Raw genomic sequence first — 18,745 nt, 5'->3', positions numbered from 1 at the left:
TTTTACATACTATACACTATACAGGGTTGGATACCGTGATTTCTCGTTTTTCAACACTAACTATAAGTCCATAATATATAATTATTATATGTACCTATTGTATCTACTTGAAAATAGAGCAAATAACGGAAAACCACCCTATGTATATAATATATTATTACTGTGTGTCTGTATACATATAAATGTAATAAATGTTACCAGTGTGTAAATAAATTATTCATAAAAAATTGATATTCATTCGATATGATATTATGTATAATATATATATAATATTTTCGAAACGTCTGGACAGTGAACTCAAACTGCAACAGTATAGTTATACTATTAGGTACATACTATTATAGTATGGTATAATACCATAGTGCATTGAAATAATGAAATATTTACAATACTATGATCAGTCTTATACATGAAAAATCGATCTTGAACTTTGGTTTAAGGCCACCGTATAAATGATCACTCGTCGACAATCCCTGTACGGCCTGTAACACAATATATATGTTATATTATGGTTTATGACGTTACCACGTCGATAATCAGCAGTAAAGTACTTACTTAAGTATATACTGATTAAAGATCGTATAATTACTTGTTTTGTACTAGTATATAAAATATATAAATATATACTTGATTAAGTGGTTTACACTAATTCTCGCCATTTCAATAAAACATTATTTCACGTAGGTATATTATATTGGCCCAATAAATTAGTCATGGTTTTGCAGAGGTAGACATTATGATAGCTAATAATTATGGTTAAAAAGATATAATAACAGAACGTTATTATTATTACAATTTTGGATTTGGTTTTTTTTTTTTGCCTAATTGATATTATAGTGAGTACATATTCATTATAATATCTCTATCTCTGTGATAAGTGCGGAGTTGAAAATAATCACTTTTAGTCGGACAGTGTAAACGTAAATAAGGCAGGTAATTAACAGGTGGATTTTTACAAACAAATTAACTCGCCTTTGTAATAGTGTTCGAGGCAGAATAATATTTCTGTAACTACATAGATAGCACTAGAGCACGGCTAGAATTAAAATATGATTATTGGTATTATTTCATTGAAAAAAAAACGAGCCGATGGTGATAATGTTACTGTTATAAAGTTGCATAGTGCAAATACGATATCGTGTCGCGGCGTCATGGATATGCAACCACAAGTACCTACACCACTTTCATAATAAGAGTAATAAGACCACGGTGCACTAGAAAACATAAACTTTCAAGACCAAGCGTCGTATTTATTTATACGAATCGAATTTCGGCCCCTACACTCGTCAAGTTCTTTTCCTTTAACTCGCCCGGTCCTTTAACGATTACACTGACTCAGATGAGCAACACGTATGTTTTACAATTTTAAACCTTTATAATATAGATATTTTAATATTATAATGTTATGATAGTGTACAGAATGTTAAAATAAAATATTATATTGTATCGTCGACTGCAGAATTCGCGATGAAAGTACAAAATTGTGAAAACGTGTAATAACCGCGTCTTTGACGTTTGTACACTATTTCACCCTTCCCGGGCCCAGATTAAGAGAGAGCAAGAAGACACGTCCCCAGACCCCGGCAGGCATTTTAAGGGCCTAGAGATTTATTATCTTAAAATAATTTAGCGTTTTTTTTTTTTTTTTATAAAAATACCTACCCCATTTTAACACAAACTACTTTCTACTTTCCAAAATAATTTTTTCTGCAGAAATATGTGTATTGGATTATACTTGAACTTTGAACACGCAAAAACGAATTTACTTCGAAAAAAACTTAATTTTATTTGGCCGTTCGTTTATTATAATAATAAATAGTTTTTTCCCCTATTATTATTTTGTATTATTGTATTATTAGTCAAAATTATTTAACTATAATTTATTTCAAATTCGTACTATTAAGTTTGTGTAAAATATTAGTATTTTTCTTTATAACTATAGTGTAACGTACAATATCATTAATTAAATTTTTATTTACATGTACGTTTAATCAATGATAACATTATTTCAAAATAGTAAGGAATAATATTATGTAGGTACGTCGACGCAGCAATAATAACATTTTATAATATTCAAACGTGGATAAGAAGATACGATTTTTTTTTTTTTTTCATTAATGGGGGTCCGCAAATCAAGTATTGTCCTCTGGGCCCCTAAAAGTCTTAATCCAAGCTTCCCCCTCTGGCCTCTGCTATATGCATTCGTAGGATTTTGTTATTTCAAGAGTAGTATTAACTTTTAATCTCAAAAGGCAGTTCACTATGGGTATAGATTACCAATAATCAGTATACACAATATATAGGTACCTACATTATGTTGCGTTTTTTCCCCTTATAAATCGTTTAAGAGTTTATCATTTTTAATACTTTTTTTATTTCAAGTAAAAGGGATGCAATCGATTTCATAGATAATAAAGAATGGATAGGCCATTCGACCTTATCATACGTTCTCAAACAATTATGAATGTAGGTGCTTTTATTATTAATCCATATATATATATATATATATATATATATATCAGATTTTCAATAAGGGATAACCAAAAGTTGAGATAACAGGCACCTTTGTGAGACAGAAGATATCTGCTCTTTAGGAACGAGGCACCTAATGTTATAAGCATAGGCGTGGCCTATCCATTCTTTATTATCTATGAATCGATTTACGATTATCAAATTCCGACAAATACGCCATCATATGTGATAAGTATGTACATGCATAAGAAGCGTCTACAGCTAGGTATGTATGTAAAAACAATTTTAATTATTTGGAAATCGTTTAAGTTGTATGATATAATATATTAATTACGATTTTAAATGTTTTTCGGACATTTCTTAAAAATTAAAACGCAGATTTTGTGCACAAAATATACAATTTTAGTCAAAAATATTGATTGTGGTGCATAACTTAAAATCTGAACAAAGCAATAAACATTTTGACTTTAGGAGCAATAAAAATGCATAAATCTTAATCTTTTAAAGTGGTTTCTAGTAAGCAATAACAATAATTTACTGTGTGATAGTCGAAAGTAAACAAATCCAAGTTAGTCAAAAAATTAGAGTAGATTTGAATTTTACACAAAATGTGTATTTATATTACCTACGATATTTTCTAAGATTAATTTAATTTTCAAAATATAATGGCCCTTGTTGTGCACTTGTGCTATAATAATTCATTTAAACTTTTTTTTCAATTCATATAATAATAATCCCTAACACTTTTTTTCGAAGCAAAAATATTTAAAATTGAATACAAAGCTCTTATCCTTATGAGATGTTCTTACAGCAATTAAAATAATATAAGGCTAAAGTTTAAATGTTGAAAAAATTAATCAAAATCACAACCATCAATTATTTATGCTTATAATTAAATTAGTTTTAAAATGTATTATCTATTGCTTGAAAATTTAATCGGTAAATTTATTACATACCTCTCTGGCCAGCTCCATAATACATAATCGAAACCCATTCACAGAGCGATTTGCCTTTTTCTCTATTTTTCAAAATCCATATACTTATCATATTTATCATACATGTATTATGAAACAACATCAAACATAAATCGTGATAATCGAGATTTCAAACACCGTTTAGACTTTAGGGCATTGAATTGTTTTAAATATTTTATCACATTAAAATTATAATAATTTATAAGACTAGACACCTAGGATTTTACATAGCTTTTATTAATAGTTGAAAATATTATATCTTTTTTTTCTCAATTTCCTCTTATTGAATACACTTATTGTTCAAATTTATTGTAATAAATTATGTTATACAAATTAAAAAATTAATAAATTTTAAGTAATTAATAGGGTTCGAATTTTATAGCATAATATGCTTTTTTATGTATCAGATAAAAATCTAATTTTTATACATAAATTCGTTTCACGTCATTCTGATTCCAATAATTGAACCAATTTATTTTTGCTTTTTTCAGTTATTTCAGACGTAAAATGTTTATAAATTTATTGTGCTAGGTAGTAAATAGGTACTAAGGTATTAATAGAAAAATTGAAATAATAAGAAACGTAAAAACCCAGAATGAGGACCACATGATTATTATTGTTTTCGTTATCGGGTTGTTAATTAAGTATATTAAACGTATAGATTGCCGATCTACATATTATTATAGTTTGCAGTACCTATACGGCTATACGGTCAGTAATCAGTATGCCTAAAACATCGATTTCGACCATTTCAAAATTTAAGATATAGTGTTGTAATTTGAAACCTCGTGTATGATATATTATGCACCGTCGCACCGATCAATTCAGTGGACATAGAGTCGTTTTCTGTGTATAAAAATATTCCGTCGGACAATATAAAATCAGTTTCACTACCGCAAATCTAGAGAAATGCATGGTAACTAATTGTTAATTTAAATTAATTTTTGAAATTTTTACAACTAGTTCGTGTTAATTTTCGGTCAATTTTTTTTTCTTAAATACAAAATATACTTCTTTTTCGCGTTTTTAAAACAATAGTGTGGTTTTTTAGTTGTTTATTATGCTTTAAAATCCGCGAACACTAGTAATAAACTATGTGTTTTATAACAATACGAGATTATATTTAACATTTTTTTATTTTTGTCAAATATGTAAAAACTTACATACTTTCCATATTTGATGTAAAGGTGAATACTCTAAATAAAAACTTAATTTTATATAGATTTTCCTAAGCCAAGAGTATATGTTTGATAATTTTATTTTATTTATTAGTATATATTGTAAAATACATTGAATTTAAATAAAAAGTATAAATTGCTGATCGCCTGCATTATTTCTTAACCACTTAAGTATCAATACATGAAAAATAACTGGTTACAAATTATTTTGTATTATAACTTATAAATATTATCAAGATATTTATATGATTTCTAACTACACCCTGTATGTATTTACAATGATTTTAATATAATTCAAAATTAATTTTGTTATGTAAATATATATTTTAATATCATGTTTTCTATTTTTTTACAACTGTAATGTGTACATATTTTAATCATTTAAAGGTCATAAAGTCGGAACTCTACCTATAAATTTACAACTACAAAAATAGTAGTTTATTGTAAGGTATAAAACTCCAACTAGTAACAATAAAACGGTAAGATGACCCCACACCTACATGTGTTGTCTCCAACTTACAACACTGCAAATTTACATTCAGTAGAACCCATTAAAACATGTTGTTGTTGGCTTAAATATTAGAGGGATGAATTTACTTATTATCAAAGTTAAAAGTTAAAATATTATCAGGGATATAGCATTGGATTTTTTAAATTTTTTTGATTTTTAAGTAAGATAATAAGTATAAAAAATATTTTAAATTTAAATGCTCACGTCTTTCTTAAAAATTAGAATATTGGAATAAATTCAATTTAATATCAAAGTTAACAACACAATACATATTATAGGTTTAACTGTACACACATTTTCTGTTATAAGTATTTAAGATGGAGGCAACACATGAGGAATATGGTGTTCCTCGTAATGAGTATACTAATATTGATATAACATTAAATTAGCTGAGTCACATTCTTTTTACATAGAATAAATATCCAACTTGTATAGTTTTTTGTGTTCACTGTTAATCAACATACATATTAGATTATAATACGACTTACACGCCCCAAAAAAATAATGAACATCAAATACTTATTAAAACGAAGTAAACTATTTGTATTTTGTCATACAACTGTTTTACACTAAAATATTTTTCACCATATTACTTTGTTTAGACGACAATATAATATTAGAAACAGCCATAGGTACATATTTTACTTTTTAAACAATATATTCCTTATTAACATGAAAAATCCACATCTTACAAAGTGTAAATCTAAACGTTGTTGAGATTTAATAAATCTAACTACTAAAAAGGAGTAAAAACTGAATGTATTTAATAAATCTTCAGTTCAAAAAATAAACTGTATTTTATTGCAAAAATTCATCAAAATCTAAATTTAATATTATTCTAAGGATAAATTCAAACAAATAAAACTAAGATAAATTTGTGTATTAAATATAATCGTCTACTGACACCTATTTTTAATCATTACAAAAAAGTTAATTTAATATTAAACAAATTTATATTAGTTATAAACAAACTTAGAACAGAATTTATTGTTATTTGATAAACATAAAAAATGTACCTACTAAAAAACAAAAATATTAGTCTTTTATATATCAAATTGTTGGCAATATAATATAGTATAGGTATTAATATTAATTAATGAAAAATATATATAAAGAGATCGCACATTTTCAATATGAAAAGTTGATTTATGTTTTGTGGGTATCCGGAAATTTTAAAGTAGATTTTATAATAATTTTAACGAAAATAATAATTCTAATTAACTATAGGAAAAGATTTGGGTATTTTTATAAGTAGATACATATAAAAAAAATGTATATATTAAATCAAATTAAGCTAAAGAATCCTTAATTTTAATTGTACAAAGGTTTTCATTTTATTAATTTAATCTTTAGACACTTTTTCACGTTTTTGTTTCAGTATTAATTCATACTTGCTCTTGCTAATCCACCACAATACAAATGGTCCTAATATAGCTGGGAAAGACATTAGTGCAAATGCGAACCAATCAAGCTGAAACAATAAAAACAAATTATTGTACTAAAAATATTTTAATTAAATTATTATTCAAATTGACAAAAATTAAGTTAAAAAGACAAAATCTTTCAAATTTTATTTTAAATCTAACAATAATGATTTTATGACTTAAAAATCTAATCATTTCAAAGAAAAAATATATATAATTAATTTAATAAACTATACTACTTAGTACATATATATTATTATTTTATCTACAGATAAAATTGAATAATCATTATTGACTGATAAAAGCTGTACGCTCAAAATATTTTCACCTATTGCAAATGTTTTATAATATATATAGTAAAAATATTTTAAGTTTCGCATGTCTTAGATTTTCTATCCTTGAACTATAGCTCTGAATTTGATCCTTACTTATAATCGATACATTTAGAATTAAAATGTCATCAAAAATTTGATGTAATAATTTAAAAAACAAATGTTTTTCTATAGATAAAATAAATGAACACCCTAGTATAATATTTAGTATAATATATTTACCAAATGAGGTGAGAATTTCTTGTCATATTCAGCATAACTGATAATGTAACCTTCACCGGGTTCACTGCTTATTGCAAATTGTGGCTCTTCAGCACCTTCTGACGATTTATATTGTACCACGGCAGCTGTGAAGTTAAATCTGCCATATGTAAGAGGTTTTATAACGACTGCATGAGTAACATTTGCACCAGATGGAATTCTGTTAAAACGAATATTCAAATTTCCTTTGACTGTGGCAAATGCTTCATCGGGAAATCCTGAGTCTTGCAGAATAACATTTGTGGCCGGCACACTTCCCACATTGTAAATGGTATACTATAAATATATTAATTAAAATTTAGAACTGTATAAAAGTAAAAAATAAAATATTTTATGTGTACATACTTTAACTAGGATATCAGAATCTTGAACTAACAATTTATTAAGAACTTGTTTAGATACTAATAGTCGAGCTTGTTGATTGTCTGCATTTTGGCCTGATACGCTCAAAGATGTGCAAATTAGTGCTACAATTACAAATAACTTTAATGAATACATCCTGCAAATAAAAATATTAATCATTAGTTTTTAAAATAAAAATATTATTTTAATACCAAAATGTCCAATACTGTAGAATAAGTGAAAAAAAATTTTAAATACCTAACCTAACATTATAATACTAATACAATCAAATTTTAAATGATAATATATCATTTTACTTAATTAAATAATGTTAAGATTCATAAAATCCATCAATTTATTTAAAAGATGACTTCTGTATAACTATATTGTTAATTGTTATAATATTATATACACAATGTACACATAACTTTAAATACAAGTAAAATTGTATTTAGTATTTATGCATTTTGCACACATATACTGTATATTAAGTAGATAGTATGATTAGAGGATTAGAAGGCTATTTCTTAATTAGCTTAAAAAAATATATACACAAAATTATTTTTGTTAATGTAATTCAGATGTGTATTTCAATATAATTATAACAAATTACAAAAAGCTACAGAGTATATCAAAACTTATACAAATAACTTAAATCTATTCGATAGAAGATATTATAGTTTTGATCATCATTTAATATAATATATAAATTAACTATACGACTAATTTATAACAATTTAAGACAAAGCATTAGAAAAAAAGTTGAAGCATAGAGTTAAGTGATAGAAGAAAAGTTCAAAAATATTTTATCACCATTAAAGTAAATATTATACTATGACTAAAGATTTATTATAAACTTATATTTAATAATAAGCGGTCAAGAAAACAATAAATAGAATATAATACAAGAAGAAAAATTTGTACCTACTAATATATTACTCATTTTGTCATCTTGAAATAATCAAATTAAATTAATAATACTGTTGAGTAAACTAGGTAATCATTATTGTATCTTAACCTATCACTATATTTAAATTTAAATACAAATACAAACAATTCCAGAAAATAATTTCAAGATAAAAATAAAATAGTCAAAAACCAATAAGGTTTCATTCTGGAATAGTTTCACACTTTCCAGTAAAATTTAGAATTTCCTCGCATATTTTTTTGTACATCCAAGAATCACCCTTAAGTCGCTTTCGTTTAATGGCAACAACTGGCACATTTTCTTTGTTCATAGAAGGCACCAAGCAAATTTCTAATTCAAAAGATAATTTTAATTTTTCTTTACCAGCTACATCACTCTTTAATTTTCCTCTAAGCACAAAACCTTTTCTTGAGCAAATAACATTTCTCATCGCCAACACTTTTTCCAATTGATTCATCACCTTTTCTGGATCCTTGCAAACCGTAGTTGATATATTACATAAATCTTTTTTGATGTTCAAAATTTCAGGTTGTTTTTGTGTTGGAGTAGAAATACGGCGTCTGGGTGTCAATGCTTTCCTGACACGGTCTAACCCTGAAATTAATTTACCAGCAGGACTACTTAGATTTGATGAACATGGTGGTTGTACTTGAGGGGTTTCAGCATTAGTATTTCTTTTGATTTTAGCAGGTATGGTAGGTGTCACTTCATCAATTTTTCTTCGAACTGCACGTCCAACTACTCTTCTATTTTCTGATCCTGGAGTGTGTAGAGCGACTGGTCTTTTTATAATCAGTTCTGGTTGTTGATTAGATACTTCTTTTTTCTTTAAAACTAATGGAGCACCATATTTTTTTTTATTTAATAACAACAAATAAGTTGCAGTTTCACTGTCATACTTCCATTTGGAAATACGTGACCAAATAATTTCTTTATCAATTTCACAATATTGACTAATTACCTCAAGACATTCCATGTCCTTACACCGATCAACATTGTGATTTTTAGTGGACGGTGGACAACCAAATCCTAGACTAATCCATGGATCATTAATTAACTCACTAATTCGTATACGCTTTAATGGGTCCACACAAAGCATACGTCTCAACAAACGTTTACTACCTGATGACAGCCAACCAGGTTCTATGTATTTACCTTTTAATATTTTCTTGAAAAGTTCATCAATATTGTCACTTTCAAATGGTAAACATCCACATAACAATGCATATAATATTACACCCATACTCCAAATATCAACTTCTGAACCATGATACTTGACTCCTTGAATGAGTTCGGGTGCAGCATAAGTGGGTGATCCACAAGAGGTCAACAGCAAGCTATCCATGCCACCTTGTGGTTTAGCGCACAAACCAAAATCAATTATTTTCAAATTCTGTTCCCTATCCAGGAGCACATTCTCCGGCTTAAGGTCACGATGCGCATAACCATTATCGTGCAAATATGATACAGCAGATATGATTTGCCTGAAGAACATGCGCGACTCCATTTCGCTGAGACGGCTTTTCTCGACAATGTGATCGAACAACTCACCACCCGAACAGTACTCCATGACAACGTAACAGTGAGACTCAGTCTCGATCACCTGGTAAAGCTTGCAAATGTTGGGATGCGACAAGTTCTTTAGTGCACTGATTTCCAACTTAACGCGCGGCAGGTCTTTGCCCAGCTTGGTCTTGTCCATGATCTTGATGGCCACCTTCTCACCTGTCAAAGTATGAGTGGCCAGTTTGACTTTTCCAAAGCCGCCGGTGCCAATTGTCCGGTCCAGCTCGTAACCGCAACTCCGTAGCGTCGGATATCTGGACATGATACCGGCGTGTCGGTTTGATAAACCGCAAACAACGTACTTACTTCAAATACACCTACAAACATGCGCTTTTCGCGTCAAATCATTCGCGACACGGATACAACGACAACGACAACGACAACCAAAAACAAAACAACTAACGGCAATGCGGCGGTTAGGCAAGCAAAAACGACCCGGGAGCAGCACCTAACACTCAGGGGTGGTTAATACGTGAATAAAACGACGACTTACCTATGATGTTGTTATAGTATACGTTAGGTATTGTATATTATTTCGTATATCGAAATACGTGCGGGCGGAATTAAACGGAATACGGAACGAGTACAAGACTCGTTGGCAGTCGCGAATTCGAACGTAAAGTAACGTAAGTGTTATCGATGCGTGGCCGTATCGGGGACGACGGAATGACGGATTTTTGCTTTCGTTGCCTAACCGCTTTGTTGTTAACTTTTCAAACCGTTCACGTCACCGGACCGCGGACACGTAAACAAAAATGTCCGTTATGAGTCTGTGACGGTAGTGGCGGTGTTGTCGGCGGCGGCGGCGTGATAAGTGATAACGACACGTACCCGCGCGTGTACGATGAATAGGTAGATATCGTTTGTCATTTTAGACGTAAAATTTCACGTCCGCCGACTGTTTTTTGCAAATTTCATTGTTACGGACCGAAACAATTCACACAATTTGCAATTTCATTTTCCAGCGTAAACACCGGCCGTCATCGTCATTCATCAGTACAGTGATCACGGATAGATGGCACTGCGTTAATCTAATTCACAGCCTGAACATCACGACTACAATCATACTAACGTTACTAACAACTACAACTCTATTTACGTGAATGCACGTTTAGTAGCCTCTTCAGGAAAAAAACAGAAATAATAAACTAGCAAACTTTATAATAACCCGATGTATTTTATTATAATATAAATAATTAATAAGTTTGAATACCACGAGTCACCTGTGAGCGCTAAATAATATCTATACAGACATAGTATAATATATTGTGGTCTATAGTGGAGACATATACGTCTTTCCTTAACCCGTTGTTGCTCACAACACGTAATCTTCAAAAACTGCAGGTGATATGTGACTCGTGTGAGACAATAGGTTCGGCTAGGACTATTGAAAGTGAAATAAGAAAAACAACTGGACCATTTTTATCTGAATCTCATTTTAAGACAACTGCTAGGTGTCTTCTAAAAAAAAGGACTTGTGTGTTCGTAAAATAATACTCATAATTATGATTAACCGTCGCTAGATACTCATTGAAGCCTATCATTGCTAAAAAAATTTATTTGTGACACTTCAATAATATAATTATATTACATAAATGGGCAAAGTTTTTAGTTATCTTAAATAATAATAATTGTCATTTGTTATTGTTATAAAACTTAAGTGTGAATTGTTTATTTTAACAATATAGTTAATATAGTAATAGTATCTATTATTAGAGTGTTATTGTTTTAACACTGACTGTCTCACTACAAGTTACATTCACACCAACATCATAAGTTTAAATGACTTTTGTTGGTTAAATTTTCGAACATTTTTCAAATATCGTGACTATATTTTTATCATATCGTGTTAGGTTAATCTAAATTATAGGTAGATTTGGACGATTATTTAGGAGTCGTATGAGCTGCATTAATTTTCCGCTGGTTTCAAAAAAAATTGGGACAGCTCTGGACTTCTAGATTGTCATTATGCGAGTATACGACACTTTACTTAAAACATATACTAAAGGAAAAGACTTATTTTAAATCACTGAAACTGTAAACAAGGCAACAGATGACGCGAAACGTGTTACTATGACTGATGGTAAATATTACGATTTCTTGTTTACGTATACCAAGGTGCAAATAGTATAATATACTCCTTGCAATCTACAATACATTATTATGTAGTATGTACCGTGATGACACGGTTGATCATCTGAATTTATAACGCTATATTATACTATAATATGTTGTCTTATACTTTATAGTATTATAACATCACTAATTTATATTATAATAATATATTTTAAACGAAATAAGTATTAAAATACATCAAAGTTAATTTTTATATTAAATCAAATCAATTGCCAAAGAAGTATATAATATCAATAATAACATATTTGGTACTTAACTATTTTTTTTATTTTCATATTTTTTCACATATAAAAAAAAATTAACGTATCTTTGAGTGTAATGATTTATAGGTAAATATATTTAAGCAATAAAACGTAATTAGTGTAAATAATAAGCTAATTAATTAATTAATTTGCAAGCTGCAAATAAAAATTGATAAATGAAAACATAATAATATCGGTAAATAAACAATATTATAATTTATAATAATATAGGTATACCTATAGTTAATATTAATGTATTGATTTTATGATTATAGAACATTTGATAATCGAATCTCTTTACATTTCTTGATTATACGAAAATTACACTAAACACAGCTTCAAACGGTAAGTGTTTGGAAAAATCATAATTTCTGATAAGTGATAACCTATTTATTATAATATAAGTAAATTTCCCTTATAAATTACTGTTTTAATTTATCCTGTTATGTAACCGTTTAATTTAAAATAATTATAATTAATAACCTTCTAAATTATTTAAGCTATAGAAACTAAAACATTCCTATATTTACGTATAGTGCAAATGAATACCCTATTGTAATATATTTAATGAATATTTTCCTTATAACTGATATCTCAAAATTTCAGGGATTTATAATTTTATAATATGAGTTAGCTATCAAATATTGAAATACCAATAGGTTTTTGGGCACTCGTAAGTCGTTTCCGAGATTTCTCTCCTCTCGTACAACAGTATAATATGCATATGATATTGTAATAGTGAAATTCGCGCAATGGATTTGGAATGCGAGGACTTCGACGAGGACGGTCCGAAATAAGGAGGACGCGCGCGAGATCTAAGCGAACGACGGACATGATTGTCGGTCACTAGTCCGATCCGGCGTGCAAAGAAAGTGCGCGCGCGAGATTTAAATCGTTTTTGTAATTTTGTGTACGAAATCACGTCGTTCATGGTAGATATACAACTATACAAAGACTTGTCATGGGCTTAAATATGAACACGATTTTCAGTAAAAAGATATTCCTACATGTTCATGCAGCTCGTATGTACTAACCTGCTATATGTATAGTATGTACACCGTACAATATAGGTTAACGTATATACACTTATACACATCATAATAACAATATAATTTACGAGTTTACGAGTTTATATTGTACACAATAATATACATTTTAAAGGTATACATTATACGCGATACTCGCGATTTATTTTATGCGAACATCACGTTCACGTCATGTATTGGTCGTGATGTATTTCGTTTACGCGTCTACATTATATTATATACGAGTAGTATTGTGTACATACTACTACATGCAAATACAAAACTACATTAAATTTCCAAAAAAAAAAAATCGTTATGTCTACATCTATCATTTCGTCAATGTTTTTCAAAATTGGAACTTGATGCTTGTTTTATTTCAATAAAACGTTATTCGTTTTAAATAATTAAGTAATAACATATTACTGAAATCATATGTCAGCGTGTCAAATATCTAATCTATGTAAAGAGAATTATAATTAATAATATTTTTTTTTAACGTATGCTAGTTTTTAGAACGCTGAGATTTGCGTTATTCAAATTATATTGTTTATATTATACTGAGTATATAAGTTCCCGACAACTGATATAATCGTTAAGTCAAGTGGATGCAAACAAGACCAAATGAAATGATCCTTTTGTGCCGCTGCGTGTGCATGAATATGTATTATATAAACATCATAAATCTTTAACAGAGCGGTGGAAAGAAAGAGAGAAAAAAGATAGACTCGATGCTTATAGATAGCAATGTGCATATGTTGTTGTATGAGAATAAGTATATTGAAATTATAAAAAAAATTATATGATTTAATGCAATTTCTTTATATATAAAAAAATATTTTTCAATAAAAACGATTGTTTGTGATTTATTTATATTATAATATTATATGCTGTAGTATCGTATTATCTTATATTAACTAAGTATGTAACGAAAATTATTAATCATGACTAATAATTGTAAGCTATAAACGTAAAATTTCTATAGAGGCATAAAATAATATTGTATATTCCAATATATTTTGCACCTAATTAAAACTTATAAATAGTTGTCGTTTGGAGTACCACTTAGTTATTTATTAGTTATTACTTATTACTTAAAAGTTATAAAATATCATACTATAACAGTTTTAAATTATTACAGCCATAATACCGATGATAATAATGTGTTAAAATTTTCACATCGATTTCCAATTTTGAGTTAATAATATTATCATATTGATTTTAAATTTTAAATTTATTTAGTTTTATTTCTATAGACTTGGCTAGATGTTGATAAAAAAAATTTCACTCCCGGAAAAAGCGTGAAAATGTGATACATGACCTTATATAAATTGAACTAAATTTATAGCTATACATAAAAATATTTAAAATATATATAAGTAAAATTTTCTATTATAAGTATTTGAATTTCAGATGTGACAAAATTACAAATTATAAACTATGAATGATGCGCGTTATTCATTATTTCGTTACATCTCAAAAACATGTTGGTGGCCGGTGAGTAAGTACCTGCTAGTTGCTACTACCTACTAACTGCTTATTAGAACTTTTACGTTAAATATGAATTTTTCTATTTATTATGAGTAGGTTGGTTAAGTAGGTTAGTTCTACTAATGATATTTTCAAAACATGATGTAGATTAATTTTAGACGTTATTTATTTACGATAAAGTGGTGCCAGTATTATGGTATTAATTCAAAAGTTTAAGTAATGTAATATTCCTTTCCAAGAATTTCCAGAAATTCCAACCATAATCTTATAGATTGAGTATTGACATAGTAATACATTTTTTTTATTTTAAATAGAAATGGCCGTTATCACATATATTATTTTGTTATCACCAGTTTGAATTTCTAATAATTAAAAATTTAAAATAAGTAATATCATAAACAAACATTTTTTTTTATAATCAGTCTATAGTCTATACAATATATATTACAATACTGTTTATCATAGTAGCCAGTATTTTTTATCAAAATTTAAACTTATTAATTATGATATGATAACAAGTATTAATAATTGTATTGAAAATTGGTTTTTAAAGTTATTTTAAAACACTAAGGTACAATATTACTTGTTAGTTGTTATATACAGTTATGCGACTGCGACAGTTAATTGTTTTATAATTTCAATTATTTTTACTATAAAAAAGAATAACTTATAAGTATTTCAACTTTCAAGTGTTTGAAAATAGGATTAAATGTAAAGTAACCTCAACTTACCAAAATGTACGAATGAAAAATTATACACTACAGTATAATTAATATTTGTGGTTATTTGCAATTGAATAGGTATATAATATTGATTACAGAGATTAAATATAAATTATGAAATATGAATCAATGAATAATATTACTTACTTTATCCCATAAATAATTATCATTTAGGTAGGTAAATAATAAAAATATTTGTTCTAGCTTTACGACTAATTGTAAATTAAGTTTATTATTCGTTTGTTTCTTTTCCCATATCTTTTTTTTTTAATATAAGTAGAAATATAAATAAGCGTATTATACAATACATTATTAGATTAAAGGTCATAAGGGTTTCTTCTTTCGGTTAATGTCAATTGATTAGGGTTAACATTTTACCTTTATGGTTATATAGATTTTATTGTGAACGGCCATCAGTTGAGATTTATAAAAAAAAAGCAGTTAACTAGATTTATTTATGTTTTTGTCATTGTAAACCTAAACCGACCAGAAAATATTCGAAAAAACATTAAGGAGAGTTTAGTTAGCGTTTTTAACGTTCGTCTAAATTATTTAAATAACTATCTACCCAGCTCATCTTGAATATATGTGTACGCACACAGGAAACCTACAGAGAAACAATTGTTTAAGTGCACATAAATATATCCAAAATATCCTTATTATACACAATGTATACTGTATAGATAATAGGTAGATGTATTTATGGGGGGTAGGACTATACTCATTAAAAAGAACCAAATTAAATTAAAATAGGATTTTTTTTACTGAACATACTTAAAACGGTTATCATCATCGTTGTGTTGTAATACCTTATCGTCTATATAATACATTATATTGAAAAACATAAAAAAATCGTTAGGTGATTGCAATCTCCGATCGTTTTTGTTGACTCGTATAATATTTTATATTATAACATATTACATATTAGTATTTAGTATATTATACTTTAGTATAGAGTATAGACTATAGATACACAAATTCTATACAGCATTATATATCCGTCAAGTTAAACTTATTTTTTTGTAATTATTATGTATATAGGTACCTATATATATTTGTGTATAGGTAATATACATATGATGATATTATAATTTATTTGTCTGTCCGTCATCTATATGTACTGTAAATAATTCAATGTAATTATTCCTGTGTAGGAAATTCATTTCGTACTTATATGGATACATACAAAAAATATTTAATATATTAATAGACTATATACTTACACAGTGATGCCCACGTAGAGTACCAAGTAATGCAATTGCACTGGTTTCATGCGGGCCCCGGGGCCTCATACATTTGGGGGGCTCACTCTGGAGCAAACACTATAAATCTAAAACTATACACTAATCTGGATCATTAGATCGTTGAATGAAACGTTAAGTGTTGACAGTGTCAAATATGTTAACAATTTTAATAACTAATATAACTATATATAAGTGCGCAAGTTGGTTGTGTTTGTAATTTTTGTCATGGGTTAGGGCTCAAGGACCCTTAAGATTTATGTTATTATAACTACTGAGTACTGACTGACTTTTGTGCCTGTTTATTTACTATTTATTCATATAAATTCATTACATACCATTATTTAGTTGTCTATTTTAGATTGCAGTAAAATAATAAAATATAATGTTGACCATAGATTTGAGATGTTTTTAAATTTAAGAAAAACATTAACTTAAATTGTGAAGCGTTACATGCATTAGAGATTAGAGCATTATAATTTATAAATTATTTGAATCAAATGAATATGAGTACAGCCCAAAATAAATTTGGGGTCCCTATAATATATTATAACTGCAATAGTTTATGAAAAACCCGTGGGTGCCATTGTACTTACATATTATATAAATATATAAATTTGTATAATGCACAGTATATGTGGTTTGGTGTTCATCAGTTAGTTGTGATAGTGTGTACTTACAGTGTACTTATGTGTGTAGTGTGTATACTTAAATAATTTTTACAAAAAAGTCGAAAGTTGGTTATTAAATTCTGATAGAATTTAAAATTTTTTAAAACTTCTACCCTTCTACTCCTATATAATACATATACCTTATAATACTTATCTATATTATAGGTAATATTGTATTGACGTATAATCATATTGTACATTATACTTATAACCGCATATAGGCCATAATATAATACCTATAATGTATAATATTATGTTTATATACATGGTTATATATTGTGTGAGTGTGTGACGTGTGTACACACTACATAATATATAATATATCGATACACGAAGGCGTCAAACAGCGCGGAACGTTGATGTCGTTTGTTCCGGAGACTTATATAGTATTCTTTAATGTGTTTATGGTGCCGTGCATGTAGGATAACCATAGCAATAGTTGTTATACTCAGACCCGCAGTAGGAGCTAAGACCCTTTTATAGTTCCTGTTTCCATTATATTATTATTTGTTGCCGTGCCGCCAAAAAGCCGCGTTAAATGTGTCTTATTAATCATTCCCGACCAGTCCTTTTCGGCGCCGAACACATAAGATATGACTACATGCTGTCATTATTTTTATGTCAACCGCCGTGCGCAGTTACGTACCTACGTCTCAAAATTCGAGTACAAGAGAGGTGTAGTACACTATATACAGACTTGCACAATTGAAACACAGTGGGCACACCCATATAATATTATTATATTAACCCCGTGATAGCTGATTTCTATTTTATATAATGTCCATGTATAATAATACCTATATAAGATACAAATACGAGACATCGTCATTTTTGAAAAAACAATATTTTTTCAATATAATTGATTTTCTCTTGAAACTGCCGCCACCGCCGCCACCGCCGCCATTATACATTTAAACGCATTATTATTACTATTTTATTATTATTATTATTATTATAGCGGATTGTACTTAATTCCCGAAAACCATTATCGAGATATGTCGCCACGTAGTCCAGAAGGAATATTATATACATTTATTTAGGTAACAGGTATCGTTGGCAAACGAATGTTTTCCGTTTTTTTTTTTTATTGACAAAATATTTTATTGACTTACCATGCGGTGAAGATAAAAGAATTTCAGGTTCGGTAAAATAAAAACGATTTTAAAAATGTATATTTCAACCTTGATTAAATTTAATTAAATAAATATCATAACAAATTATCTATTAAACCT

The 18,745-nt window shown here is 28.1% G+C and overlaps 2 protein-coding genes across 2 annotated transcripts; both read right to left on the bottom strand.

The window, feature by feature from the left end:
- Window positions 1-6,397: 6,397 nt before the first annotated feature.
- On the bottom strand, window positions 6,398-10,747 carry LOC126549929 (translocon-associated protein subunit beta). The gene is made up of 4 exons (XM_050200413.1): window positions 10,482-10,747; window positions 7,498-7,651; window positions 7,114-7,428; window positions 6,398-6,606 (listed from the first exon to the last, which is right to left on the bottom strand). Exons 2-4 carry the CDS (start codon window positions 7,648-7,650, stop codon window positions 6,478-6,480), a joined length of 597 nt encoding a protein of 198 aa, XP_050056370.1. The 5' UTR covers window position 7,651; window positions 10,482-10,747; the 3' UTR covers window positions 6,398-6,477.
- On the bottom strand, window positions 8,053-10,475 carry LOC114123332 (maternal embryonic leucine zipper kinase-like). Its single transcript, XM_027986263.2, has one exon. The coding sequence runs from the start codon at window positions 10,248-10,250 to the stop codon at window positions 8,604-8,606; it is 1,647 nt and encodes a 548-aa protein (XP_027842064.2). The 5' UTR covers window positions 10,251-10,475; the 3' UTR covers window positions 8,053-8,603.
- Window positions 10,748-18,745: the final 7,998 nt, after the last annotated feature.

The sequence above is a fragment of the Aphis gossypii genome, chromosome 2 (genome assembly GCF_020184175.1).
Source record: "Aphis gossypii isolate Hap1 chromosome 2, ASM2018417v2, whole genome shotgun sequence".
Classification (NCBI taxonomy): domain Eukaryota; kingdom Metazoa; phylum Arthropoda; class Insecta; order Hemiptera; family Aphididae; genus Aphis; species Aphis gossypii.
Note: the sequence above shows the minus strand (reverse complement) of the source record. Positions and strands in the feature narration are given on the sequence as shown.

What these genes read in the sequence shown, in the direction of transcription:
- LOC114123332 (XM_027986263.2), bottom strand. Translation starts at nt 10,250, where the DNA reads ATGTCCAGATATCCGACGCTACGGAGTTGCGGTTACGAGCTGGACCGG.
- LOC126549929 (XM_050200413.1), bottom strand. Translation starts at nt 7,650, where the DNA reads ATGTATTCATTAAAGTTATTTGTAATTGTAGCACTAATTTGCACATCT. An exon ending in ATTCTGATATCCTAGTTAAA is followed by an intron (nt 7,429 to 7,497) that starts GTATGTACACAT and finishes ATATATTTATAG; the next exon opens with TATACCATTTACAATGTGGG. An exon ending in AGAAATTCTCACCTCATTTG is followed by an intron (nt 6,607 to 7,113) that starts GTAAATATATTA and finishes TTATTGTTTCAG; the next exon opens with CTTGATTGGTTCGCATTTGC.